The 27,970-nt window shown below is 46.3% G+C and overlaps 1 protein-coding gene across 2 annotated transcripts in view; it reads left to right on the top strand.

The window, feature by feature from the left end:
* NAAA (N-acylethanolamine acid amidase) overlaps positions 1-27,970 on the top strand; it is a 393,144-nt gene that overhangs the window by 338,207 nt on the left and 26,967 nt on the right. The window contains exon 10 of one of the 2 annotated variants that reach the window (XM_086961778.1): positions 12,160-12,243. In XM_086961778.1, coding sequence (XP_086817904.1) covers positions 12,160-12,235 — 76 coding nt within the window. In that variant the 3' untranslated portion in view covers positions 12,236-12,243. The remainder of the gene's footprint in view (positions 1-12,159; positions 12,244-27,970) is intronic. The other variant, XM_086961779.1, reaches the window with a different exon arrangement.

Consider the following 27,970-nt stretch of genomic DNA (forward strand, 5'->3'; position numbering starts at 1 on the left):
CATCCTGCACATCTTCTCCATCCAAGATGGCTACCAAGTTGCTATTTTGAAAAAGATCTTTATTTTCTCTTAGTCCTTCCTGTTTCCTCAGTGAAACGACCTGAGCCCGAGTGGCAGAGGGTGATGGGGTCAATCTGAGCGTGAGCTCCATTGCTTAATGTGCATGTAGGGGTGAGCTGTATGCAAACAGTTATTCCCAGCCTGCCTCTTGTGACGTATTGTTCTCTGTGATCAATGACACAGATCTTTAATGTTTTTTACAGGTAACCAGTTAACATAGAAAAGTAACAGTTAACATAGAAAGGCAAGTCTTTCTTACAATACCAATGATTGTTTTGAAATGAGTTTGCAAAACACACAGTCCAGAAGTTTATTTATTTAGGCATTTTTAAATCAATTACCAGTTCATTATGCAGGAAAGCAGTCAACACTAAAAACAAAGATCAGTAAAAATCATGTAAGGAGGCAAGACCAGTTTGATTCTTGCAGGTTGAAGAGAGGGAGACTGTGGGGAGGAAAAAGAAAGGAAACAGCAATCAAGGTTTGTATGATGCAGTAGGATTCTGGTGGGCTCCTTTCAACAAGTACTCTAAAGAAATATGTCCTCAGGCTTTTATAGAGGCCATGGTGAAGGAAAAATATCTGATTCCTTTAGGTAGTGTGTTGAGCAATCTACAGGCAATGCACAAGAATGCTTGTTTTGCAGTTTGGAGCTTAAAGCTCATGGCGCCTCAGGAATTGGGTGGGACAACTTTTCTTGGCCTTGACCTACTTGCAGAAGTTAGTTTCTCATGTAGGTCAAGTACCTTAACACAGTTTAATGGGTTCTTGAATGCCTTAAAGCAGATTCTAGCGCAGTCTCTTTAGCAGTGTGTGATTTGATATTTCTCGGCTCCCTCTACTGTTTTAGATGGCTAGCATTGTCCTGGCCAAGTCTTCTGCAAATGTGATGCCTCAGTCTGTGTGTGATATATGTGTTGCTCGAATCTCATGACAGAATTCTTCCAAATGCATCTACTTATGAAATTGAGGAATATTGGTATTTTAGGTTTTAAACACTTTTGCACAGCAAACAATAGATTTATTGTAATAACGTTTTATATATAATGATGGACTTAATGAGCAAATTAGAAGTACTGTATTAGAGTTGCACTTTAAAACATTGTACCTTACTTGTTTGTTGTGTTTATTGAGCTTACCTACTATTGAGTTATAATGCAAATGAATTGCTTTTGTATATCAATCTTTTCTGTGTATGGCACCTTAGAGTACTCATGTAAGTCTATTAGTTTTATCTTGTACTCAGATCTCAGTGTACTGTATATTGTATGCATCGATTTTAAAAATGTTTTTATGTGGACCTCTTCGAGTTCCAAATTTATAATGAATAAATATTGTAATCAATATTATTTCTCGGCTCCCTCTACTGTTTTAGAGGGCTAACATTGTCCTAGCCAAGCCTTCTGGAATCAAAAATTTGCTAGCATTCGCGCCAAGAATTTTCGATTCTATTAAGGACACGGAGGCGAGGATTATGCTTCTCAAACTTTACTGCATCAACGTAGCAGCCAATGAAAATATATTATTTTCGCAATAAACAATAAATTACTACATTTCCCATGAACACCATGGTTATAGGCACGCCCCCATATTCCATAAGAACCCTCTGCGTGCGTTACACATCCTCTTTCTTTGAGGCGAAAGTCCATAACTTGAACCAAAACGAACTCCAACATGGAAGAATAACTTCAGCTTAACAGCCTGACGTCCATCGTCTCTTATTCCGATTTTTTCTCAGCTCCTGAAAAAAAGGATAACACCACCGTAATCACTGAAATACAGGGTGGGCAAGCGTATGACATTCAGACATTAAGCCGGGTGGGATAATCCTCACCTCCGTGTCCTTAATAGAATTGAAAATTCTTGGCGCGAATACTAGCAAATTTTTGATTCTATTACAGGACCGGAGGCTTCTGATTATGCTAGTTTAACGCTTGATTAAAAACAACTGAAGTAATATCTCCCACCGGCTTATAATAAAAAGTTTTAAATGTCGTTTCAGACGACCAATCTGCACAACGCATTATATCTTGGATACTTGACCCCAACCCATATGATTTTGACGCCATTGCGCCTCTCACAGAATGAGCACCAAAGATCCTAGTATCTACGCCAGCTTCAGTCATCACATAACGAAGCCATCTAGCTATCGTGGCTGCCACCACAGGTTTGAAGGGTTTTTGAATGGCAATCAATAACTGTTTACAACCCTGCGGCCACAAGGCCTTGGTACATTCCTCGTAAGCTTTCAAGCATTGAACCACACACAATTTGTCATTTGTAGGAAAAGCATTATATGAAATGTGACGTGACAAAGTTTTAGTGCGACCTGCAATATGAAAGGAAACCCCTTCCGGGGTGAACACTCTACCTGTTACGTCGAGCGCTCTCCCATCCGAGGTTCGTCTGCAAGACGATAAACACAATAACATAGCCAGTTTCGCCGATAGTTGCTTTCTGGACAGAAGAGCGTTGCTCGGCCAACTATTGAATAAAGAAAGTTCTAAGGACACATCCCACAAACCTGTATACTTGGGTGAGGGCGGCTTGGCAGCCCTGATGCCCTTTAACAGCTTACATACCATCGGATGCATACCCATCGGTTTCCCGTCTATCTGGGTATGCCCTGCCGAAATTGCCGAACGAAAATTATTAACCGACCTGTACGCTAAACCTGAACCGGCCTTTTCCGTCAGAAAATTCAAAACTTGGGACAACTCTGCCCCCACGGGATCCAAACGTCGTCCCACGCACCAATCCACCCAGCTTTTCCAGGCCGAGGAGTAACGTTTCCTGGTGGAAGGCGCCCATGCCTGCCTGATAAACTCAGCAGTTTCGCTCGAAATTCCCGGCAACTGCCACTGTTCCCGGAAAGCCTCCATGCCATCAGCGACAGCTTGCCCTCCAGTAGCAACGGGTGCTGTTCCTGTTGAGGGCCCTGCAACAACCATCTCGAGTCCGGAAGCATCCGCGGGCAATCGCAGCGCCACTACAAGAGCTTGGGGAACCAAGCCTGAGCTGTCCACCACGGAGTCACCATGACTATTTCCGCTTTCTGTCTGATTACCTGTGTCATTACCCTGGGGATCAAGAGGAAGGGAGGAAAGGCATATTGCGTCCCCTGAGACCAGTCCTGGAGGAAGGCATCCGTCGCCGCCGCCATCGGATCCGGCATCCAGCTGAAGAACCGGTGAATCTGAAACGAGAGCCTGGAGGCAAACAGGTCCGTCTGAAACGGGCCCCACGTCGCCTGAAGCCACTGAAAGACACGAGGGAGCAGCTTCCACTCGCTGTAGTCCCTCAGATGTCTGGAATTCCAATCCGCTACCTGATTGGCTTGACCCGGAATGTATTCCGCCACCACCGAGATCTGGTTTTGGAGACAATAATGCCAAAAATCCTTGGCTATCTGAACAAGCATTGACGACCTTGTGCCGCCCAGCTTGTTGATATACCTCACCGCTGACACGTTGTCCAAACGGAGGAGGATACAACAAGACGTCTGTTTGGGGGATAAAGTGCGAATCGCAAACGACCCTGCTAGCAGTTCTAAACAATTTATGTGCATTTCTAGTTCTTGTGCCGACCATCTGCCGCCTGTAGAAACTTCTCCACAGTGCGCGCCCCAGCCCCACCTGCTGGCGTCGGACTCGATCACTACCTCCGGTTGTGATCCGAATATTGCCCTGCCGTTCCAGGCATCCACGTGACTTAACCACCACTGTAGTTCTGTCCGAACCTCTTCTGAAAGAGGTACCGAGTCCGTATACGACAGGCCCCTCCTCAGATGTTGTATCTTGAGCCTTTGAAGGGCCCTGTAATGCAATGGCCCCGGAAAGATTGCTTGAATGGACTATGCCAATATGCCCACTACTCTGGCCAGCGTCCTGAGAGTCACTACCTGACTGTCTAACAACTTCCTTATCTCTATTTTCAAATCCCACAATTTGGCTTGCGGAAGGGATAGTTGTGCCGACTGGGAGTCGATCGTGAAACCCAGGAATTCCACCGATTGCGTCGGAACCAGTATCGATTTCTTTGAGTTGACTACAAATCCTAAGCTTTGGAGCAATGACATAGTCATGTTCAGGTGACGCAGGAGACAAAGTCGATCCTGCGCCATGAGTAATATATCGTCTAGATATATGATCAGTCGTACGCCTCTTTCCCTGAGGAAGGCGACCACCGGTTTCATCACTTTCGTGAAGCACCATGGAGCCGAGGAAAGACCGAAGGGAAGAGCCAAGTATTCGTAACATTGGTTGCCCCACATGAATTGTAGAAACCTGCGATGCGGGGGAAAAATTGGGATAGACAGATATGCATCCTTGAGGTCCAGACGGACAAACCAATCCCCTTCCTGCAACAAATCTGCTAGGAGATGAATACCCTCCATTTTGAAATGGTTGTAGGTTAAGTATTGGTTGAAATCTCTGAGATTGAGAATCAACCTGTTGCCGCCCCCCTTCTTTTGGACAAGGAAGACGTTGCTGAAGAAAGACCGAGGACCCCTCTGAACCCGGGCGATCGCCCATTTCTTCAGCAATTCTTCCACCTCTTCGTTTATAAAATTGTGATCTTGTAGGGAAAAATGGAGAGGTGGAGGGGGAGACCCCTGCGCTGGACGGGAGTAAAATTCCAGCTGAAATCCCTGAACTGTTTGCAGCACCCACGCATCCTGCGTCAAATTTCGCCACTGCGCCATGCAATGTTGCGTTCGTTTCCCCAACGGAAGAATGGAAAGATCTGTAACACTCACCGGAGTTCTGACTTGACTTGAAGGAAGCCCTGTTGTTCCCGGACTGGAAACGGCCTTTGGAGAATCTCCGCTTGGATGGGTAGAAAGTTCCACCGCGGGTGGAGTCCCACTCTCCACGACCACGACCAAAGTCTCCACGCTGGGAGCCTTGCTGAAATCCTCGGCCTGACGAGCGGCCCCCGCCTCATCCGGCCCTGGTGAAAACCCCTTGGCTAAGGGCCCGCTTTATACCGCTCTGGGCCTTGTCAAGGGCGGTGAAGGTGCCGACGTACTTAGTAACGTCTTTCACAAATTTGTCGCCAAAGAGGAAACCCCCCGCCAGGGGTCCCGGTTCCGCCTCTGCAAGCTCCGTGAGGTTGCTGTCCATCCGAAGGAGCAGGGATTTTCGCCTTTCAGAAGAGATGGCGCAGTTAGCGTTGCCCACGAGGCAAATGGCGCGCTGGGCCCAGCCCGCCAGAATGTCCGGCTCAACCGCTTCCGTACCCTCCTTGGCCTTCAGCACCATTTCCAAAATTTTTGCGAGGGGCCCCATGACGTCTAACATCTTGTCCTGGCAGCCCCGCCAAGCTCTATCCAACCCCCTCTTCGGGTCTTTGGAGAACTTCCGTAGGAACGTGAGCATGCTCGCGTCTATCTCCGGAGTGTCTGCTACTCCATCCGGAATCTCAGGCAGGGGAAACTCAGACCTCAAACGATTACGAACCTCCCTGCTGAAAGACTTACGGAGGTTCTCATGTAGATATTCTGCAACCGCCGGTGGCGGAATCCAGTCCGAGGACTGGGGGTGGACGATATCCGACGGATCAAAACTGAAAGTCCCGATTTTTTCTTCCGTCTGCTTCGGTTCGACTCTGGCCTTCTTAAAGGGAGGAGGGTGCTCCACCGAAGTGTCGGTGTCAGTACCCGTTTCCGTATCCGTGGTAGCCGTGTCCGTATCTACATGTATCGGGCGTTTAGATTTGGCCTTTCCGCCCTCGTTGGGCTGGTCCGATGGCCCTTTCGACGGTAGGGAGGCCAAAGACTGAGCATGTGGCCACTGCTGTCCGGCCGAGCCCGTCTCGGAAGAAGTGGCTGCTTGTTTCGGTTTCTGTTTCTTCTTCCCCCCATATCCATGGCGTTTGGCAAAACCCTCGAGCTGTTTACGAATAGGGCGCAGAGCCTCTGCCAGTGCCTGATGCACCGTCTGTGGGACTTGCGTCTCCATAGCCTTCGCAACCGAAGCTTGGACCGAGGCATCCAAGGCTTCCACGATATTATCTTCTAAAACAGCCTCCTGCTGTCCTTCCACAATCTCCTCCTCATCATGATGTTCCTCATCTGGGTAACAAACCCAACCCTCCATCGTGAAGGAACGCTGGCGATAGCCGATACAAGGGGGTAATGGGGGGGGTCCGCCCAGGCACACTGATATACAAATTGCTGGCAACTTTTCCTAAACCCCCTCAGCAAAGCTGTAATCAAAAGGTCAAAGACCTGGGCCCTTCGATTCCGTGAGCGTGTGCACACTCTGGGCCACGTATCGACTTTACAACCAACAAGCTCGAGAGCGCTGGCGATCACACAAGGGGTCCTGCCGGTGTGTGGAACGCGTAGGCAATGCGTTCGCAGAAAGTCGAGGAATCAGAACGAGGCGCGCCGCCCAAACGCTACCAAAACCGCCGAATTAGCCCAATTTGGTAGGCGTTTAGGTAGCGTGCGTCGGCCGAGAGCCACCCGGAGGAAGCGTCAGGGCGTACGAGGGAAGCCTCTGCGCGCCTTGCGGCTGCCGGTAACGGGCTCCTATGCGGTGCGCGGCGGCCCCCTTGCCGGTCAAAGACCGTTGTTCTGGACGCTTGTTAAGCGCGCGGTCCAGTGGACGGACGTCCAAGTCTTTGGCTCTGAAGTGGTTCGTGAACGGACAGAGGAAGTGCAACAATAGCTAAAACACAAAGCAATAAAACAATTCAAGTTCGGAGCATGCGGCTCAATCAAACAAACTCATATCTAAATCAATACACATTAACCCCAAAGGAACAACCCAAACACAAGCAGAGTGAGGGGACCAAGGGGAGGTGCACTTAACTCTGACTTGAGCAGCAAAGAAAGAGGATGTGTAACGCACGCAGAGGGTTCTTATGGACTATGGGGGCGTGCCTATAACCATGGTGTTCATGGGAAATGTTGTAATTTATTGTTTATTGCGAAAATAATATATTTTCATTGGCTGCTATGTTGATGCAGTAAAGTTTGAGAAGCATAATCAGAAGCCTCCGGTCCTGTAATAGAATTGTGATACCTCAGTCCATGTGTGATGTATTGTTAGCTCGGATCACATGACAGAAGCCTTCCTGAGCAATTACAGCTTTAATGTTATGCAACAAATGGAGCTGGTAAATAGCCGTTTTGTAACTTATTCCTCTTGTGAATGGATAACTAAGTTGCTATCAATGTAAAGCCTAACAATGGGCCCGATTCACAGAATGAACTTACTACTTTTGGCATTCACAGAATGCACTTACTACTTTTGGTATTCACAGAATGAACTTACTCATTTCGGTATTCACAGAAGTTAGGACTACTAACTTTAGGACTCCTAAATGCCTTCTGTGAATACCGAAAGTCTTCAAATTAGGATTTTTCTCAATTTAGTAGTAGTAAAGTTAGGACTCCTAACTTTAGGACTCCTAAATGCCTTCTGTGAATACCAAAAGTCTTAAAATTAGGATTTTTCTCAATTTAGTAGTAGTAAAGTTAGGACTCCTAACTTTACTACTACTAAATTGAGAAAAATCCTAATTTTAAGACTTTCGGTATTCACAGAAGGCATTTAGGCGTCCTAAAGTTAGTAGTCCTATCTTTACTACTACTAAATTGAGAAAAATTGTAATTTTAGGACCTTCGGTATTCACAGAAGGCATTTAGGAGTCCTAAAGTTAGTAGTCCTAACTTCTGTGAATTCCGAAATGAGTAAGTTCATTCTATGAATACCAAAAGTAGTAAGTGCATTCTGTGAATGCCAAAAGTAGTAAGTTCATTCTGTGAATCGGGCCCAATGTGTCTGCCGGAACCGGCTTGAGATAGATGCCCAGGCATTTGTAGCTTTTCAGCAGCCAAAACTGCATGTTTTTGATGTTTCTGTTGCTTACATACTTCACTCGTGTCTGGATTTAGCTTGTATTAGAGTTATAACTTTCACATTTCAAGATTGCTTTTGACACAGCAAAGTTTGTTATGTCGTTTTGGGACAACACATTGAGTTAAAGTTGAGTGGTGTATTGTTACAGATAGACATTCATCGGTTGTTTCCAGCCAGTAAAGGTCCCAGTGGCTCCACGTAAATATTAATTCACTGCAGGGAAAAGGTTAAACTCCACCCCACAACCCTGTCCTTCCACTACCAAACAGGGAGGTATAATGCTTTAGTTATTAAAAACTTCCCTTCAAGTTCAGATTTTCACCACACAAGTGGTTTCATGACAAGAAACTCCTTATTATGACTGCTGGTACCACCAAGGTAGAAAGGGCATGAACATCATGGTTGAACTCTGCTCTTGCTGACTTCTAGTACCATTTAACAAGAAGTGTAGAAGACATTGATGGCACAGAGACCCATTCCTCCATTGCAGCTCCTTTGTTAAAACATCCACTTAGCTGATGCATAAAGATCCCTCTTCTCTTTACCTCTATAAACTGCAGAGGAAGACATGTCAATGATCCTGTTTCCCTGCATAGATGTCCCAACACAGAGCAGAGTCCAAAATCAGTTTAATTGTAGAGCACGAAAAAAGCTGATCACTCTTCTGAAAGGATATTCTTCCTCAATTATTCGACAGCACTAACCCATTAACTCTCTGTTTGACCTTACATATGAGGAAAGAAATATGTCATTCTGCAGAGGAAATAAGAAATTCAATAGGAAATTCCGGCTCCCCCCTTGACCCCTGCCCTCACCATATCTTCCGGCAACTCACTCCCTTGATCTGCCCTGCTGTCACTCAGCTACTTAATCATTCACTAGTAACTGCAGAGTTTCCATTGTGCTGGAAGATCGCCACAGTCACCCCCCTGCTAAAAAAAGCTGGACTAGATATCAACAACCCGGCCAACTATAGGCCGATATCCCAACTTCCCTATCTATCAAAAGTCCTAGAGAAACTGGTCAATAGACAACTAGCCAGTTTTCTCGAAGCCAACAATCTGCTGGATATCACACAGACGGGCTTCAGGGCTAATAACAGCACAGAAACCACTCTCTTAGCAGTGCTGGATAACATCAGGATGCATGTCGATCAGGGAAAGACAGTGGCCCTGATACTGTTGGACCTCTCGGCGGCGTTCGACACCGTCCCCCACCACCTGCTTCTGGAAACCTTAGCATCCAAGGGCATACGGGAAAAAGCACTGGGCTGGCTGCGGTCTTTCCTCTCGAATAGATCACAGTCGGTGCACATGGGTAACTTCTCATCCCCAGGCCGTAACATCAAATACGGGGTCCCACAGGGGGCCTCATTAAGCCCAACTCTGTTCAATATCTTTGTTTCATCTCTGGCAGGAATAGGCAGAAAGTGGGGCGTGGAAATCTGTTCCTATGCCGACGACACTCAACTTACGGTCATCCTTGATGAAAATAATAACCCCAAAGAAAGGCTCCTTAACTGTCTTACCGAGCTGGCCGACTGGATGAATCAACATTGCCTAAAACTCAATGCTGACAAATCAGAGATCCTTCTGATCGGCAGCCACACCGAGCTGTGGAACGACAGCTGGTGGCCTAAAGCGCTGGGCACTCCACCAACCCCGGCGCAAACTGCAAAAAACCTCGGAATAACCATGGATACTGCACTATCCATGAAGACTCATGTAGCTGCCATCTGTGGCAAAGGCTTTGGAATCCTAAAAATGCTCAAAAGAGTCTTCCCCTGGATTCCACTGGAGTGCAGAAAGATCCTGGTCCAGTCACTCTTGATGAGTAGGCTGGACTACGGCAACTCTTTGTTCGTAGGCATGGCCGATTACCTTTTTTCCAAGCTCCAAATGGTGCAGAACGCAGCAGCCAAAGCCATATGTATGAAAAAGAAATACGACTCGGCCAAGAGCTGTCTGCGCCACCTCCACTGGCTACCTATGAGGCAAAGAGCATCCTTCAAAATGATGTGCATCACTCATAGAGCACTTCACAAAACTGGCCCCCTCATCCTCAGAAATAGGATTCAGCTCTATGCGCCCACTCGGAACCTCCGCTCTCAATCTCTGGCTCGCGCAAAAACCTGCAGGGTAAAGAGAGCCAGGATGGGCGAACGTGCTTTCTCTCATATTGCAGCAGCCAAATGGAACGAACTACCCACAGCCCTCCGACTCACAGAAGACCACCTGACATTCAGGAAGCAGCTAAAATCCTTCCTCTTCCCTCTTCCCGAATGAACCCCGCTAGACTGCCATTCATGTCACTTGCACACTAGCAAATACAGCGCCGTGATATCCTACCAAGGATGATTGTTAGCGCTTTATAAGAACCTTAAATAAATAAATAGGATACTAAATAAGGACATTAGGATTCATAAAAAGAATAGTCAAATCCCTAAATTGCCTCATCAGCAATATTCAATCTTTTGTTTCTTTGTTGGACTAATAGAAAGATCCCTGCTACATGTATTTGCTGGCCCAGTAATATAATATTGTCTGTAAACTAATATTGTTTTGATTGCTATGGCATTTAGTTATGTTAAACTGGAAACATGTATGTTTGCCTTAGAAGTGTTAATTATGTTGACATGTAGAATGACTGCGTCATTACCTTGTCAGCTAAAGAATCACGTACCATTTTGTACAAGCATACCATGGTGTTTACAATCATCCATTATTGTTTGTGAAAATTCTTTAAAAGATTTTGAGAGGAAGTAAACCCATCGACTTTGTCTCAGTAACCTTGATATTACAAAGGAATCTACTATACTGCTTTATTCAAAGGTTTTTGCTTAGAACATTTATAGATAGTTTGTTACATATGGCAACACTAACCTGGACACTGCCCATTGGATTGTATCACACATTTTATACTCGTGTGCTTTTGGGTTAAGCTTCTCCTGCTTCAGTGTCCCCTGTTTATGTTGCTGAAGACAAGGTAGCTTTAGAGTCTTTCACAGGATGAATTTGGAGTAACGCGGAAAAGTGATTTGGGCTAGGCCCCATGATATCTGCAAACATAACGCATGTGCTGCTTATTGCAGAATGAGCTGATAGTGTTCTCAGTCCAAACTGAAGAACATCTACCTCTAGCACTATTCTAGATGTTATGGATGCCTTCAAAGGGAGTGACTAGTATTTGGTAAACATCTTAGGATCTGCCAAACACATTCTCAATCCCATATGCTGTGAAACTGCTTCAAAATATCCATACGTATGATGCTGATCACTGAACTCAATTCACTATTTAATGAGGGCAAAAGTCCATGTGTCATTGCTAAACTCCAAAGACCTTGTTCCACAAATGCATAGTATTTACCAGCAGTCAGGTTCTAAAACAGTTCAGATCAATGACCGCCAGTCTTGAGTTGTTGAAATACATGCACAAAGACAAAGCAGAGCCTTGGATAACATTCACCCACATTACTTAAAAAGTGAGGAAGCATAAATTTGGCACCAGTAAATTGCATTTTCTTTGTCAGTAATAAAACTTTGTGGGTTAAATTTGTTTACTGCCATTTTTCCATTTGCACCCCTTCATCCTCCATTTAATCATGCTTTTTCATACATATTGCGTATCTGAGCATGCACTTCTTGCGCTACTCTGTAAATGTTACTAATGAAAGTATTAATAGAGAAATCCTACCATGCAGGCAAAGGAAGGCGATGGGACAATGCAGTGCAGTTAAATTACTGAACTAAGACACTGCACATACTGCAATCCCCTGTCCTTTAAATAGCCCACCGTCCACCTCTTCTTTGCTGCAGCTTGTCACATAGCATGTTTGTGTGGCAAGGGTAAGGGACCAAAACTATAGGTTCTAACTGATATGAAGGGCTGGATTTCTATGACCGACTAGACTGCACATGTTTATGCACATGTCCCTTTTTTGATGCAGAAAGATGCCCCATTTTTTATGAAAGAAGGGAGCACTCGGGAAACTAAACTTATATTGTCCAATGACATTTCCTGTCTTGTTTGTAACAAATTCTATAAGGATAATAAAACAAGTTGACAAATAACAGGTTTGAAGCATTGAGCACACCAGAACCACTAGTCAAGTTGAATTGGGAGTGGTACTATTTCATATGGCACTACTGGCTCTATTAATTAAGAGTGTGTGAGTGTCTTTGTTCTTGTTTCATCCTATGACACATAATGTATTATTTGTTTTTAGTACGACCATTCATACAACCGTTATGAGTGCTGCATTCCCAGACCAGTACAGAACTCGGATAAGGACTAATGTGTAAGTGATAAAGTAAGTAATAATTTAACACTTCCAGTTGTCCTCTGAATCTTGCCTTTATTTTCAGTCTTTTCTTTTTTTGTCTCTTCTTCCCTCTTTCTCTAGCCAACTTTGGTTATTGTATGGAAAATATTTGTTATTGATGCTTCAGATATTGCTAAACATGTGCTTGTCCTAGGGCTTTTATAGATTGTAATACTATTTTCTTTGAAATCCATTGTAATTTAATGAAACATTTTTTGTATTGTTTTGTGTAAAGTCAGATGATTGCGTAACCTAATTAAAAGACAAAAGTTGTTGTCACGTTCAAGTAGATTGAATGCCTGTGTTGCCTTATTACAAACACACTGTTCTGACGGTGGATCTTTAAAGGGTGACAGGTTATTTTTTGTTTTATTATCTTTGGATACCAATGTCTGAGGGTAATTATATCTGGATAACAAAAACATCCCAAGTAACAAAAAAAAAGAGCAGCGAAAAGAAATGTAAGGAAACAGTAAATAAAAAGGATTAAGCTTAAAGGTATTCAGGGGTGGTTATTAATGAAGAAGAGGAGGAGGGTTACAGAGGAGCACCCCGTAAAAAACATTAGATGAACAAATAGCATACAAGCATTATAAAAAAAAGTCGAAAAAATCTTGAAAATAGCAGAAAACTGGCAAACATACGCTAAAATTAAAACAAACATTGACTGGAACTGATTATATTAATTCATTGTAAATGTTGAGAAATATTTACATAGGAACCTGTAATTAATTACCTCCAGATTAATCACACAAGGTTAACTGAAGGCTTGGTTTAGAGTTTGGCAGATGAATTCCATAACGCACATCTCAGTCGCCTTATTAAATGTGCACTAAATCCTATGATACGTATATTAAGGCACATAGGATATCTGTCATATTTGTGATAGAATACCCTAACGCCAAACTCTAAATCCTGATCTAAATAACTAATGGTCCCGAAATAAATGTAAGGCTTTAAAGCTCAAAAGACAATGGCTTGGCATTGGTTTTGTTGTTTCCCCTGCTTTATGTGTAAAGGTAATGTAGTAATTTTATGCAATAAGGCCCTTAATATTAGGCTAAAGTCTCAAGAATGTGTTTATGATAATCGGTCTGTACTTATAACTGTGGTGATCAACAAAATGCAATTCAGTCTGCCATTAAATCTACCTTTGATTCTTAGAGAAATATTTTACATCCTGATTCTAGGGAATAAACAGTTGTCTTGCTTTTTAATGATTCTCAAACTAGGATAAATTGTACTTTCACCAGCAAAAATTTAACTAGCTATTAAATTAAATTTAGAATTGGTGCAATGTGCATTTCTGATCATTACCCTCTTATCACCCTTGATCCTAGTTCTTAGTTAAGACATTTAGTAGATGGAGATTTAATAACATAATGATTTATAATTTGTTACTGCTATTTCTGACATCACAAATAAAGAGTTCATCCTCAGTATTTCTAATAATACATTTATCTTTAATAAGTAGGATGCATGCAAAGCTTTCTGGAAAATCTTCATCATTTCTTGTGATTCAAAAAGGAGGAAGAACATGTCCCTTGAATTTTCAGAAATTTTAACAAAGCCAATTCAAGTTCCAAGTATATTGACAGATCAAACAACATAGTTTTATTGTCAAACAATTTATCAAAACATGCTCAATAAGGCAAAAATCAATACTAAATATATTTATACAAATTAAAAGCCCTACAAATCATAAAATAAATGCAAAACAGAATATCAATTAAAATCATTAAGCTAGCAGAACAATGCTCACGCTCATCCAAGTGCAATTATAGCAAACCATTTCATATCACTGAAACATGTACATAGAAAATTCATTAGATAGAAATGTTCAGATACTGCCGTCACTACCACACTGAAGAAACGCTTTTGCAAATTCTAAAAGTATTAGTGCTGTGTGACATCTCCAGTAGACGACAGAGGGACAATTCACCTGGCCCTTGGTCCAGAATAGTTTGACCAAAAAAAGAGCAGATTTTCCTCTGTCTCGTCAGATAACATGCATGACTGTCACAAAATGGACCTTGCCCTTAGGCAAACCCATTTTGGTAAAAACACTGCTGTCAGAAAGGTACTGTACTTATATTGTAAATAACGTGAGCATGCATGCCCTGGACAAATAAAGTTTAAAAATTACTCAGCCTTGGGCACTGTAGAAAAATCCTTGTGTAACTGCCTGTAGAAACACAATTTATTCTGAGCAATAGCTCTTTCCCAGTTTCTAGCTTTAACAACAGGAGCTGCAGTGAACATGATTAAAGAAGGCTGTTCCCAAAAAGTGCCTAGACCGAGGTCATAGAGTGATTACTCAACATAGGCTAGCCACTTAATCTTATTAGAGCTGCGTCAGTTTTAAAAAATGTAATCTTTAAAATTGCATATCTCCGGTTTTACTGGTTGGGTTTTTGTAATTTTATCTTGTTTTATTTATTAAAGCATACTTGTTTCTAATCTATTGTGGGATTCTGTGTGTTGTGTTTTCACTTTACTACAGTTGAAGTGTTGCACAAATACTGTACACATTGCCTCTAACTTAAGCCTAACTGCCCTGTGCCCAACTACCAGAGGGTTAAATGTGTTACTTTGAGGTCACATGTTACTTTGAGGTTTGCTTGTGACTTCACCCTGAGAAGGATTATGGTTTGTGCCTGAGTAAGGTTCCCTCCCCTCAACCAGCAATCCAATTCTTACAGGCTGCAAATGCTTAGTCTAGCGCACTGTGCCCCTGAAGCCAAGCTGCACTCTAATGAGGAGGCCCGGTTAGGCTAAAACCAGCCTTGGGTTACTTGAGTTCCAGTTCAGAGAGGACCTGGCTTGGCAGTACAGGCTAAACTCTTCCAGTTGAAGCAGAATTAAGGCTGATTTTACATATGGCTAGGTCTAATCTAAGGAGGCATTGTGAACAAAAGAACGATGGTATGGGATGCAGCGCTGACTAGTTACCAGTGGCTGAGCTTAATTCAGGCATTCCATCTATCACTTTTTTGTATAGCCCAGCACACTAATCAAAGACAACCCTGATGCACCCTTATATTAAGCTCTTCTAATGTAATGTTCCAATGCCTTCTGCAATGTAATCCTGTAAAAACATCTGATTCTGCAATCTATGTTCAAGCAACTTCACTCCGCCACGTGGGCTGTTGCTCTGCGTTCACAAAAATTAACTTGTGAACCAGCATGTCAGGTGGCTGCAGTGCACTTACAACTGCCCTTAATGACATCTTCTCATCTAATGGAGCTAGGGTGACCAGACGTCCCGGATTTCCCCGGACAGTCCCAGTTTTCAGAGGACTGTCCCGGTGTCTCAATGCTTTTGTCAATTTTAACTGTATGTCCCAGTTTTTGGGACAAAGGTCAGGTCAACCTACCGAAAGCAAAAAGTGTGCTTCCCTTTCACATGCACATCTAAAGTCTTAAATAATTGAAGCATTTATTGATTTCTGACCGGCAGCACAGTCCTTGTCCCGGTTTTTGCTTCTAAAAATCTGGTCACCTTAAATGGAGCACTATAGATAAGCGAGTCTTGGGGTCTATGGGCTCCTTTACCATGATATTCTTAATCTAGATGGGAAACTTCACTCATTAAATGTACCAGGAATGCGAATTGTAGTAAAGGACAATCAAGCATTACTACAGGCATGGACAGGAGTGGGCTTTAGTGTTAAAATAGATTGTTTATAATCTCTATTAAAAAAACATAATCTCACCATCATCAAATGTGAACACCATAGTAAAACAATTCATTTTTATGACCATGCCCCTGCCCCTGTGCAACTAAGCAGACACACCAACTATGATTGTGCCAACTTTATTTTTGTGGTAGCATGTTGCATGTTATTGTAAACACCACATAATTGTCTGTCACCCCTATTATAATAACAAAGTACACCAGGAGCACAAAAACTAGGTGCAAACACTTGTTGTGCCCCTGAGTCAATTTATGTAATACAGACCCAGACCTACTTTAACCCCTTCTCAGCATCAGACATACAATCATCTAAACATACATATATGTCACTTAACTTAAAGTTATACAATCATTCAATGTAGGAGACTCACCTGTGTAATTTGTTGGTCCTTTGGTATAGATGTTCTTTTGTACATAGTTCTTTTTATTTGATCATTGTTTCAATAACAGCTGTTCTGTACTACACTTTAAAGAGGTAAGTTCACATCATTGTTTCATATATAAAAAATGTAATGCTTGTCGAAGGTCTATAGGAGGACATATAAGAAATCTTATCAGATAGAAATTAATTGTGATTGGATTTGTAGAACCTTATGATGGGCATGCTTTGATTGTTTATAGTTGCAATTGTTACCAAATTACATATTTAAGAATGGTATTCTTTACTTTTTGGTTTATTTGTTGGAAAACTGCCTCCTTCAAGTTTTGTACTATATATTTTTAATGTAAGTATAAAAAATGCAGTGGTTATTTCATTTGGAGATACTGTTTGAACTCATGCAGTAAAGTGTTGTAACAGAGAAAAAGTACAGAACAGAGTTCTAAAATGCAATACTTTTAGCCTTTTCATGGTACTGCGTGGTGCCAAGGGGGATCTCACTCTGGCTCCCGCCAGATGACTCTGGCATCTGTGGAGTAGCTGTTAATCTTTGTCTGAGGTCTCCTTGCCACTTTGGTTCAAAAAGATCCAAGGTGTTCTTAGTGGAGCTAGTCATTTACACAGTCTCTTAAACAGGTTTAGTGACTGAAAACGTATTTGCAATTCGCAGCTGGCAAATCAAGAGACACCTAAATAAGGAGTGTTTATCAGCGTTGCCCCACTGCTATTTCAGCAGTGTAAAAAAAAAAGAAAATGATAATAACAGGACGTTATTATCATTTTATTTTTATATGCGGGAGTCAGGGTGGGGCTGTACTGTGTGACGCCAGAGCATGGGGGAGTGATTTGCTCTCTTCTAAGTCAACATGACAGTTTGGCCCGCCCTCTATTTCTGGTCAAACCATCATTGTCATGTTCTTCATTGGGCTGTGCTGCACAGCCTGGTGGAGTACATGCCCAGCCTCCCCGGGCACTGCCTGACCATCATCGGACCAATGACGACGCTGCTCCTGCAGCGTCGTGATTGACTGCGATAGTCCAGAAGCTTGGGTGCTTCCAGTGCTTCCAGCACAGTAGACGGAGCAGAGGTGTGCGGTGGCGGGAGAGATATGCGGCAGAAAGGTTGTTTTATTTTATTTTTTATCTACCCCCCATTCTACCCCCCATTCCGAGGCAGAAGCCACTGGTGTTCATATGTGAATAAGATTGGAGCATCCTATGTGTTGATGCAGACCAATCTAGAGACACAAACATTGAGACCGTGGCTGGCAATCTGTTCTAACAATTTATTACCAGGAAAGACGGTGGCTAAAAATTGCAAGGCTAAACGAATGTGCATCTCAAAGTAAACATGCATCTACCCTTAATAGAATCTGTACATTTTTTATGGAACAACCCAAAACTGTGGACAACTTTTATGGTGCAGAATGTCTAAGAGGGTATGTTATTAAATGTTAGACTAAGCTGGGGGTATTGCTTTGGGAATTGTTGGGGGAACGGTTGTTGAACTCTATTTTAAAAGTTTTAATGATTGCACCCACAATTGCTGCAAAAACTGCACTTTTAAGTTTTTTTTACTAAAAGCCTACCTTGCACTCAAACTGCTTTTTACTCTTCGTGTGTTCCGTTGGTCACTTCCTGCCTCTGACAGTGCCTTCACGCTGATTGGTTGGTCCTCAGCCAATCAGAGCCCAGCCCTGGTGGAGCCTGCTGAGCCCCAATGGCATTTATTGAACGCCGCATCGCGGATGCGCGGCAAGACTGAGCTGGGAGTATTTCTTTGGGAATTGTTGGGGGAACGGTTGTTGAACTGCTATTTTAAAAGTTTTAATGATTGCACCCACAATTGCTGCAAAAACTGCACTTTTGAAAATGTTTTTCTAAAAGCCTACCTTGCACTCAAACTGCTTTTTACTCTTCGTGTGTTCCCTTGGTCACTTACTGCCTCTGGCAGTGCCTTTGCGCTGATTAGTTGGTCCTCAGCCAATCATAGCCCAGCCCAGGTGGAGCCTGTTGAGCACCCGTGGCATTTAATGAACGCCTTAGCGCGGACGCGCGGCAAGACTGAGCTGGGAGTATTTCTTTGGGAATTGTTGGGGAAACGGTTGTTTAATTGCTATTTTAAAAGTTTTAATGATTGCACCCACAAATGCTGCTAAAAACTGCACTTTTAAGTTTTTTTTACTAAAAGCCTACCTTGCACTCAAACTGCTTTTTACTCTTCGTGTGTTCCGTTGGTCACTTCCTGCCTCTGACAGTGCCTTCACACTGATTGGTTGGTCCTCAGCCAATCAGAGCCCAGCCCTGGTGGAGCCTGCTGAGCCCCAATGGCATTTAATGAATACCGCAGCGCGGATGCGCGGCAAGACTGAGCTGGGTGTATTGCTTTGGGAATTGTTGGGGGAACGGTTGTTGAACTGCTATTTTAAAGTTTTAATTATTGCACCCACAATTGCTGCTAAAACCGCACTTATAAAAAAGTTTTACTACAAGCCTACCTTGCGCTCAAACTGCTTTTTACTGTTCGCGTGATCCGTTGCTCACTTCCTGCCTCTGGCAGTGCCTTCGTGCTGATCAGAGCCCAACCCAGGTGGAGCCTGTTGAGCTCCCGTGACATTTAATGGCGCCGCAGTGTGGACACGCAGTGGACACGCAGCGGATGCGCCTGTAATGTTCGAGAAGCCGCATGCGTGCGGGAGAGTTGTCACGTACGCAGTAGCGCGTTAACACGGGCGTGATACGTCACGACCGCGTAGGCTTTAAATAAAGAGAGGCGGGGCCACAGAATTAGTCCGGACCACGCGGAGACCAACAGCATGTCCTGAGTCCTTATTCGCGCGCCCACCACCTGCGCAGCGCTGCTCTACTAGGACTCGACAATGGCGACGAGGGTCTGAAGAACTCACGAGGTGCTGCCCCTTGCTTCACCTCTGCCTGTCGGCCCTGCATCCTGCACCCCGCCGGAGCGCGGATCATCGCCCCTCCTCCACCCATCATGACGTCCATTCCGCCCATCGAGCCCTTCTCGGTTGATGGTGCGCCGGCGGCCCTTGCCCCGCGGTGGAAAGACTGGGTTGAGAGGCTGCACTTCTACTTCGAAGGAGCCGGCACGGCCAGGGAGAGGCACAGGTCGCTACTCTTACATCTCGGTGGGAAGGATATCCATCGTATCTACAAGACGCTGACAGAAGCCACCCCTCACACATACATCACTCTCCTCAACGCGCTCAATGCCCACTTTGAACCGATGCAAAGCAAGGACTACGAACGGTTCATATTTCGACAGGCGCGACAGGAAACGGAGGAGTCGCTCGACTCCTTCCATGGCCGCCTCAAAGAACTGGCGAGCACGTGCGGCTTCCGTGACGAGCAAGAGGAGATCCGGGGGCAGATCATTCAGGGATGCTACTCCTCTGAACTGAGGGTGAAGATCCTCTAAGAGGACGGCAAACCACTGGTGGACATCCTCAAGCTGGGACGCTCAAAAGAACTTTCCCAAGCAAGAGCGTCCCACATGGAGGCGGCTCTGCACAGGCCCGCGAAAACGGAACAAGTGCACGTGGCTGAACACGTCAACGCAGTGCGGCCCAAACAACGCCCCGCAGGGAGAGGTAGGCCTCAAGATCGCCCGAAAGACTGCAGATACTGCGGTGGCGTGCCGCATAGAGCAAAAGATTGCCCAGCCCGTGGAAGGAAATGCGGATCATGCGGGCGCATGAACCATTTTGCCTCGGTATGCAGGTCGTCCAAGCTCAAATCAGAGACGGCCCACACAGTGCAAGAAAGGCCGGAGAACAAGGATATGGACGACGACAAGGCGAGCTACCCTGTACACTTTGTGCTCGCGATCAGCCATCCACATAAGAAGAACCGACGGCTACCGAAGTGCAGAGTAAATATTCTGAACCAAGAAGTGCGAGCAACCATCGATACTGGGGCGTCAATCGAACTCATGGCCGCCAATGTCTACGCACAACTGCGGAACAAACCCTGCCTACAACCCGCGAAAATCAGGGTTTTCGCTTATGGACAAAAAGATCCCATTCCATTGGTAGGATGCTTCCAATCAGACATCCACCACAAGGACAAAAAGGCGTCGTCCATGATCTATGTCACCAAGGAAGGTAGCGGAATGCTGCTGAGTGGTCAAACGGCAGAAGAACTCCACCTTATATCTTTCGCCATGGCAGTTTTAGAAGAAGAACTCGAAACTATCATCGAGGAATTCGACGATGTCTTCAAAGGGATCGGGTGCCTCAGAGGGAAGGAAGTATCCCTCCATATTGACAAATCCATTCAGCCAGTAGCCCTACGCCATCGAAGAATTGCTTTTCACCTCCGAAAGAAAGTAGAACAGGAACTAGAGAACCTCGAAAAGCAAGGAATCATCGAGAAGGTCAGCGGCCCCACCCCCTGGGTGTCGACGATTGTAGTGGCGTGAAAACCCAAGCAACCAGGCCAAGTACGCATCTGCGTAGACATGCATTTACCTAACGCCGCCGTCAAACGAGAAAGACATTTAACGCCCACAATAGACGATATACTAGGAGAATTGAACGGAGCAAAATGGTTCTCTAAAGTCGATTTAAGATCGGGCTATCACCAACGGCCCCTACATCCCGACTCCAGGTATATCACGACATTCTCCACTCACGTCGGGCTGAGGCGATACCGGCGACTCAATTTTGGGATCTCGAGTGCAGCAGAAGTGTTTCAAAACACCATCTGAGAAGTGCTGAGCGGGATAACAGGGGTTCTCAACGTCAGCGACGACCTCTTAATCTACGCCGACACCATCGAAGAGCACCACCGAAGACTCAGGAGTGTGCTACAGAGGATCCGAGACTCAGGCCTCACCCTCCATCGGGAAAAATGCCAGTTCCTGAGGAATACTATCAGTTTCTTCGGATACACCTTCTCGGATAAAGGGGTCGCCCGGACCCAGAGAAGGTGAAAGATGTGCAGGCTGCACCGGCCCCCACCAACGTGTCGGAGGTACGAAGTTTTCTGGGGATGGTGAACTTCTGCGGAAGGTTCATCCCCGACCTCTCCAACATCACCAGACCGCTGAGGGAACTCACGAAGACCACCACTCCATGGCACTGGGGAGAGGAACAAGAGGTGGCGTTCCAAAACACCAAGGCCGCCCAGTCAGCAGACACCACCCTGTCCTATTTCGACCCCACTAAATCCACGAACATCGCTGTGGACGCCAGCCCCCATGGGCTCGGAGCTGTACTGACCCAGAGTCGAAACGGAGAGGACTGGGTGCCAATAGCCTACGCGAGCCGCTCCCTCACGGAGACTGAACAGAGATACTCACAAATTGAAAGAGAGGCCATCGCGATTCATTGGGCATGCCGGCATTTTCATGTGTATGTGTACGGTCATCCTTTCACCGTATTCACGGACCATAAACCCCTGCTTCCCCTGTTCAGGGGCTCGGTATCCAAGCCTCCCCCGAGGATTGAAAAATGGATCCTGCAGCTCCAGGAATACGACTACAGGCTGGAGTTCAAGACCGGAGTGAACAACCCGGCTGACTACCTATCCCGGCATCCTCGGGCAGCGACCACCCAAGAAAGAGAAGACGTCGAGGACACGGAAGAGTACGTCAGGAACATTCTGGAGCGATCGAGGCCGTTGCCAATCAGTCTCGATCAAATCGTGGCCGCGACTCGCGGCGACGAGCCCCTCCAACTGGCCATTAAGCCTACCAGAAGTAGTGACTGGAAATCACTCGTCAACTCTCTGAGTCAACGAACCCCGGAGGCACGAGGAATCCTCAAAGCTATCCTCAGAGTGAGAGATGAACTGTCAGTGGACACACAGGGATGTCTCCTCCGGGGGCCCCTGGATCGTCATGCCAGCAAGTCTGTCACAACAGGCCGTAGAACTTGCCCACCGGGGCCACCAAGGGATCGTGAAGACGAAGAGCAGGCTCCGGGCGAAAGTCTGGTTCCCCGGGATGGATGAGAAGGTCGAGCAGTGGGTGAGAGCGTGCCACTGGTGCCAGGCGGCAGGTCCGGCGGACAACCCGGCACCAGTCATCACCGAAGACGAACCGACAAAACCCTGGGAGCGAGTGAGTGTCGACTTCGGCCACATTCCAGACGGTCGCCACATGCTCGTCGTCATCGACGACCTCACCAGATACCCGGAAGTCGAGATCATAACCTCACTAACCGCTAGGGAAGTGATCACCAAACTCGAGAAAATAATCGCCACACACGGAATCTTCGAACAAATTAAGACGGACAACGGGCCCCCATTTCAAAGCCAAGAACTTGCGGACTACCTCCATGAGTGGGGGATCCACCACCGGAAAATCACCCCCAGATGGCCTCAGGCCAACGGAGAAGTGGAGCGGTTTATGAGGACCCTGAATAAAGTAATACGGATTGCCCAAGCAGAGGAGACACCGGTTGAGAGGGCCCTGTACACTTTTCTACGAGAATATAGACTTACGCCCCATCGCACCACCACCGCGGCCCCGGGACCCTCCACCATGGGCCGAATAGTCCGAGATACCATTCCTCACCACCGCACTGGGACTCCAACGAGAGCAAACCCACAGTTCGCCCAAACCAACCCGAAGCGCTCAAACGACTATGCCAGCTTCAGGCGCCGGGGCAGAGACTCCCTGATCGAGGAGCGAGACTGGGTCTATGTGCGAGACCGATTCCCAGGGAGCAAGTTCCGGCTCCCCTATGAGCCCCAGCCATGGACTGTCACTCGTCGGTCGGCACGATGGTAACAGCCCAGAGAAACGGCAAAAGTGTCACCAGGAACATTTCTTTCTTCAAGCGGGCAGTGGCCTCCGCCGGGAGTCGCCAAGAACAAGATTCCCCAGGACCGAATCCTTCCACCCCCGGCACCCCGGCGTCCTCGGCGGTGTCAAGAGGCTCGGGAGAGAGAGCAGAGGCAAGCTCACCGAGTCCAGAGACAGCGAACTCCGACAGCCCTCAGACTCAAGGGGAATGTTCGTCGCCTGTCCCGGCCCCGTCGGACGCGCCACGAAGAGTCCTGTTCAGGGGAGAGGCCGCGGGCTATGGACTGAGAAGAAACCCCGCGCCCTCCTCGCAACTGGCGGACTTTGCTGTGGGCTGAGGTGGCCGCACCTGCGACATAAACTGGTAACAGGCCTGCCGGCCACTTTGATTATTGTTCTAGCCATGCCTGGTGTCTTTTGATAACTGTTTGAACTGCCAAGACTTTTGCGGTGGGCTGTTGCCTGTGTCAGTTACTGAAGTTTTGAATTCTAATAAAGGTTGAAAGGGATGTAATGTTCAAGAAGCCGCATGCGTGCGGGAGAGTTGTCACGTACGCAGTAGCGCGTTAACGCGGGCGTGATACGTCACGACCGCGTAGGCTTTAAATAAAGAAAGGCGGGGCCACGGAATTTGTCCGGACCACGCGGAGACCAACAGCGTGTCCTGAGTCCTTATTCGCGCGCCCACCACCTGCGCAGCGCTGCTCTACTAGGACTCGACAGCGCCTAAGATGTTGCCAGGAGCAAGAGACTCTGCCTCTTTTGAGGCGCAAAGACTAGCCTACTCCCGTGAAGCAATACTTGCCTTACAAGGAGTGGGTGCCTGCGGGACTCACAGCTGGGACCCAGACGATTTCCCTACCCTCTGTGGATAATGTACCTTCGGGATTAACCCTCGTGGTCACCCTATACTCTCAGGTTCTAGGGCTCAGACATATACCATTCTGAAAATCAACTGCCGATCCCTGACTAAATACCATGCTGAGGTGTTCGACCTCCTTCAGGATTGGTCATCTGAGGTCCTTTTTCCAACGGAAACCTGGCTTTCCGAGGCTTCTGTGGCTATACCGGCACTAGCCCTCCCCACAGGATATGCAATAGAACTAAATAGAACTGGAGGAGAGGGGGTGGTATTGCGATCATCTATAAATCAGTTCTCTTGTGCAGCCTTATCCCCCAAGACATACCGGACTGCGAGAGTGCGCTTTTCAAAATCGCTCTCTCTGGCCTACTCATTTCTCGCCCACCTGGTCCATCTAAAACTTTTAGAGAAGCCCTGGCAAATACAATCATGGTACTAGCACTCCACACTGCCAATTTTAATATCATTGGTGACCTGAACCTCCAGCTGGAATCCTCGGACATCCTTAGATTCCTTGGGGACTTGGCAGCCTGCCAACTGACTCAATTGGTCTACGCATATCACTGGGCATCGCCTTGACCCGATCTTTTCAAATCTTGAGTCATTGGAAGTCCAAGCACCTCTCCCTATGATCTGGACAGATCACTTTCTCATCTTAATGTGGCTAACGATAGCTGGCCCTAAGCCCCAGTCAAACCTGCTCACTTAATTTAATCGGCCTTAGCACAGACTTGACCAGGAGGCTCTCCTCACAGCCTTGAGCACACTGCCACCAGATAAAGCCATCAATATTGAAGAGGCTAATGCGCTCTTTCATAGGTGCGTAACCCAAGCACTGGACACCTGCCTCCCTTTCAAACTCACCCACTCTAAAGGTGCTCAGGCTAACGCCTGGTTCAACGAGGACCTGACCCTAGCCAGTAGAAATTGCAAGGTTCTTTAAAGAGTATGGAGGCGTTCATATGATTCCCAGGCTAAAATACAGTATAGATCAGCAATCAAGTCTTACCATAAATTGGTGCATAAAACTAGGGCAGCTCTCTACTCCAGCCTGATCACTTCAAGTATTAATCACAACAAAACCATATTCCCCCTTTTGAAGGATTTGGTTTCCCAGGCAGCATTATATCTTCCAACCAACAATGTGAAGAGCTGGCGAATTTCTTTCTGGAGATGGTGGAATGTACTTACCATAATTTCGATCACGGCGTAACACCCAGCGTCACCGGGAGGAACATGTACAGAAGCACAAAGTTCGTCCCTCTTATGTCATTACCCAATATTCTTCTTAAAGACTTGGAAGTACTGGTGGTCAAAATAAAATCAGGATCCCAGATGACCCCTTAAGACCCGACACCTTCCGGAAAGTTCAACAGGGCCTCTTGCCTGAGTGTCTGGAGCTGCTCAATCTATCCCTTATTTCGGCGGTGATTCCACAATCTTGGAAGCATGCAAAAGTGGTCCCCTTACTTAAAAAAATCAACACTGGGCACATCCAAGTCAGAAAACTATCGTCTAATTTTGTTGCTTCCATTCCTCCCTACATTTTGGAAGCTCATGAGAATTCGACTTTAACTCACTTTCTGGTAGTTAATTCCATACTAGATAGCTCCCAGAATGGTTTCCGACCACAATATAGTACCCAGTCTGCACTGCTGATGGTTGTGGAACAACTGCAGTCCGCCTCGGATGCCGGCAGAACCTCAGCTCTGGTTCTGTTGGATCTGAGCGTGGCATTTGACACAGAATCCCATGAAATTTTGCTCCACCGTCTGGAGGGGATAGGGGTCAGCAACAACGCGAAATTGTGGTTCTCATCCTTCTTGGCCGACTGGACTTTCCAAGTGATAGCTGCCCCTTTTTCCTCCCGTGTCCACCCACTCCGCTGTAGGGTCCCTCAGGGATCAGCATTGAGCCCCACACTTTTTAATATCTATATGAGCCCAGTGGCGCGGATGGCCACAGCGCAGGGAATCTCCTTTGCTGTCATATGCAGATGACACCCAACTGGTGAGCACCCTGTCAAACAATCCTAGCCAGGATAGAGCGAAATTTAAAGAAGACATATTGGCCATTGCAGAGTGGATGACAGCTAACTTCCTGCAGCTGAACTCAGCCAAATCTGAGATTCTTTTGGTTGGCAAAGACGCCCATCTCTGAAATAATGAACGGTGGCCTCCTGCCCTTGGAACCTCTCCTGCCCCTAAATCCGCAGTGAAAAATCTGGGTATTATGTTTGACAAAGACCTCAACTTTGAGACGCATGCCAAATCAGTGGCCGGGAAATGTTTTGGGCTACTGCGTGGCCTTCAGCCTATACTTCGTCTATTTGACGCTCAAACGCGTCAGCTGATCATCCAAGCCTCTATACTGGCCCGATTAGACTACGGCAATGTGCTTCTCTTGGGCTCTAATAAGTCTGTGATGAATCGATTGCAGTGGGTCCAGAACGCTTCAACATGTGTCATCTTCGCCCTCCCCAAGTACAGCCATGTCTCCAACCTCCTCCACCGCCTGCATTGGCTGCCCCTTGAACATCGAGTGCGTTTCAAGGCGCTCTGTATTACGCATAAGATCCTGACAGGTATCGGCCCAGAAATCCGTAGCGATCTGTGCGCCCACTATTTACCACCTCGAGCTCTGCGCTCCGCAAACTTGCTTCTTGCAAGAATTCCACATATACGAAGGACCAGATCAGGCGGCCACTCCTTCAGGCGACAGGCCCCCGCCTTATGGAATTCTCTCCCTCTACACATTTGCAGCAATTCTGACCACCAGGTCTTCAGAAGGCTTGTGAAGACCTGGCTTTTCTCTCAAGGCTAACTCCTCACCTGTTTCCCACTTCGTCCTGCTTTAGTGCTGGGACTCCTCATTGCCGAGGCAGCCATGCACTCTACAAGTATTCTAATCTAATCTTATTAAATGCAAACAAACTATGTGCAGTGTCTAAGGTCTGAAGCAATTGGTGTACTGTGATCCCCAGCTGTAGGAAGTGCCAGGACAAGAGTGGAGTTATGATTATTTTTTTATTATAGTAAAGCTACAGTTTAAATTATATGGAATTCCGAGGAGCAATGGTACAAAAGAAAAAGGTTTTTTTGTCTTTGAATAATGAACAAGGGGTAAGGAACAAGGGGAGGGTTCTTGAGGACAGTTCAGTCCGTACAGTCCAGTCCGTACACCTCAGGGTAGGCTATGTTAAAACTTCTTCCACCAGAAATGAAGCGGTTGGTTATTTTTCTTCTCTTCCTATTTGGCAGGACATTCAGGTTGAGGAGGTCTTGTACAGCGCTGTTATCCTCAGGAACAACAAAAACAATGGCCGGGTCAGTAATGGGATTCTACACTAGGGATTGTACCGCCACCAACACCCCAAACACACGTGGACAGAACAAGAAAAGGAAATTTGGTGCGCGGGGTAAGAAAAAAGAAGTGGGGAGTGGTGTAGAGTGAAGGGGTTGTAATTGGGTGCTGTTTACACTCCTGACCTCCACCAACCCATGTGAGGAAAATTAAGAAAGGTACTTGCCTAAGGCCACGACCCTCCTGGGCCGTGGCTGTTGGAGCCTTGCCACCCTCTTCCTCGGGTCGGCTTGACTTGTGCGCGTTGCCACTAGGCTGTTCTTCTGTGGGGCTCTCGCTCACCTCAGCGTCTTCTTGGAAGTCCGGTGTCCTGCTGGTCTCGCCAGGTCCTTGGTCCTCTCGGTCCGCGTTGAACGCCTTCCTGGGTTCTATGTCCGTCTCTTTTTTCTCCGCCTGCTGGATCACCACAACCTCTTGTGGAAAGGCTAGACCCCCTGTATCCTTTTCCGGCGGTCTAGTCACGGGCGCCTTCTTGCAAGTCCCGCTTGCGAAGTGCCCGGGACTACATTGCTCTTCTTCCAGGCATGGACGTTCGGGCCATGTGCTTGATGGAAAACGGGAGAGGAAATCCACATTCCCTTGGGCTCGTCCAGGGGCATGAATGGTCTGAAAAGAAAAAGGTTGTAAGGAGAGGAACCACCG

The sequence above is a fragment of the Lissotriton vulgaris genome, chromosome 3_1 (genome assembly GCF_964263255.1).
Source record: "Lissotriton vulgaris chromosome 3_1, aLisVul1.2, whole genome shotgun sequence".
Lineage (NCBI taxonomy): Eukaryota > Metazoa > Chordata > Amphibia > Caudata > Salamandridae > Lissotriton > Lissotriton vulgaris.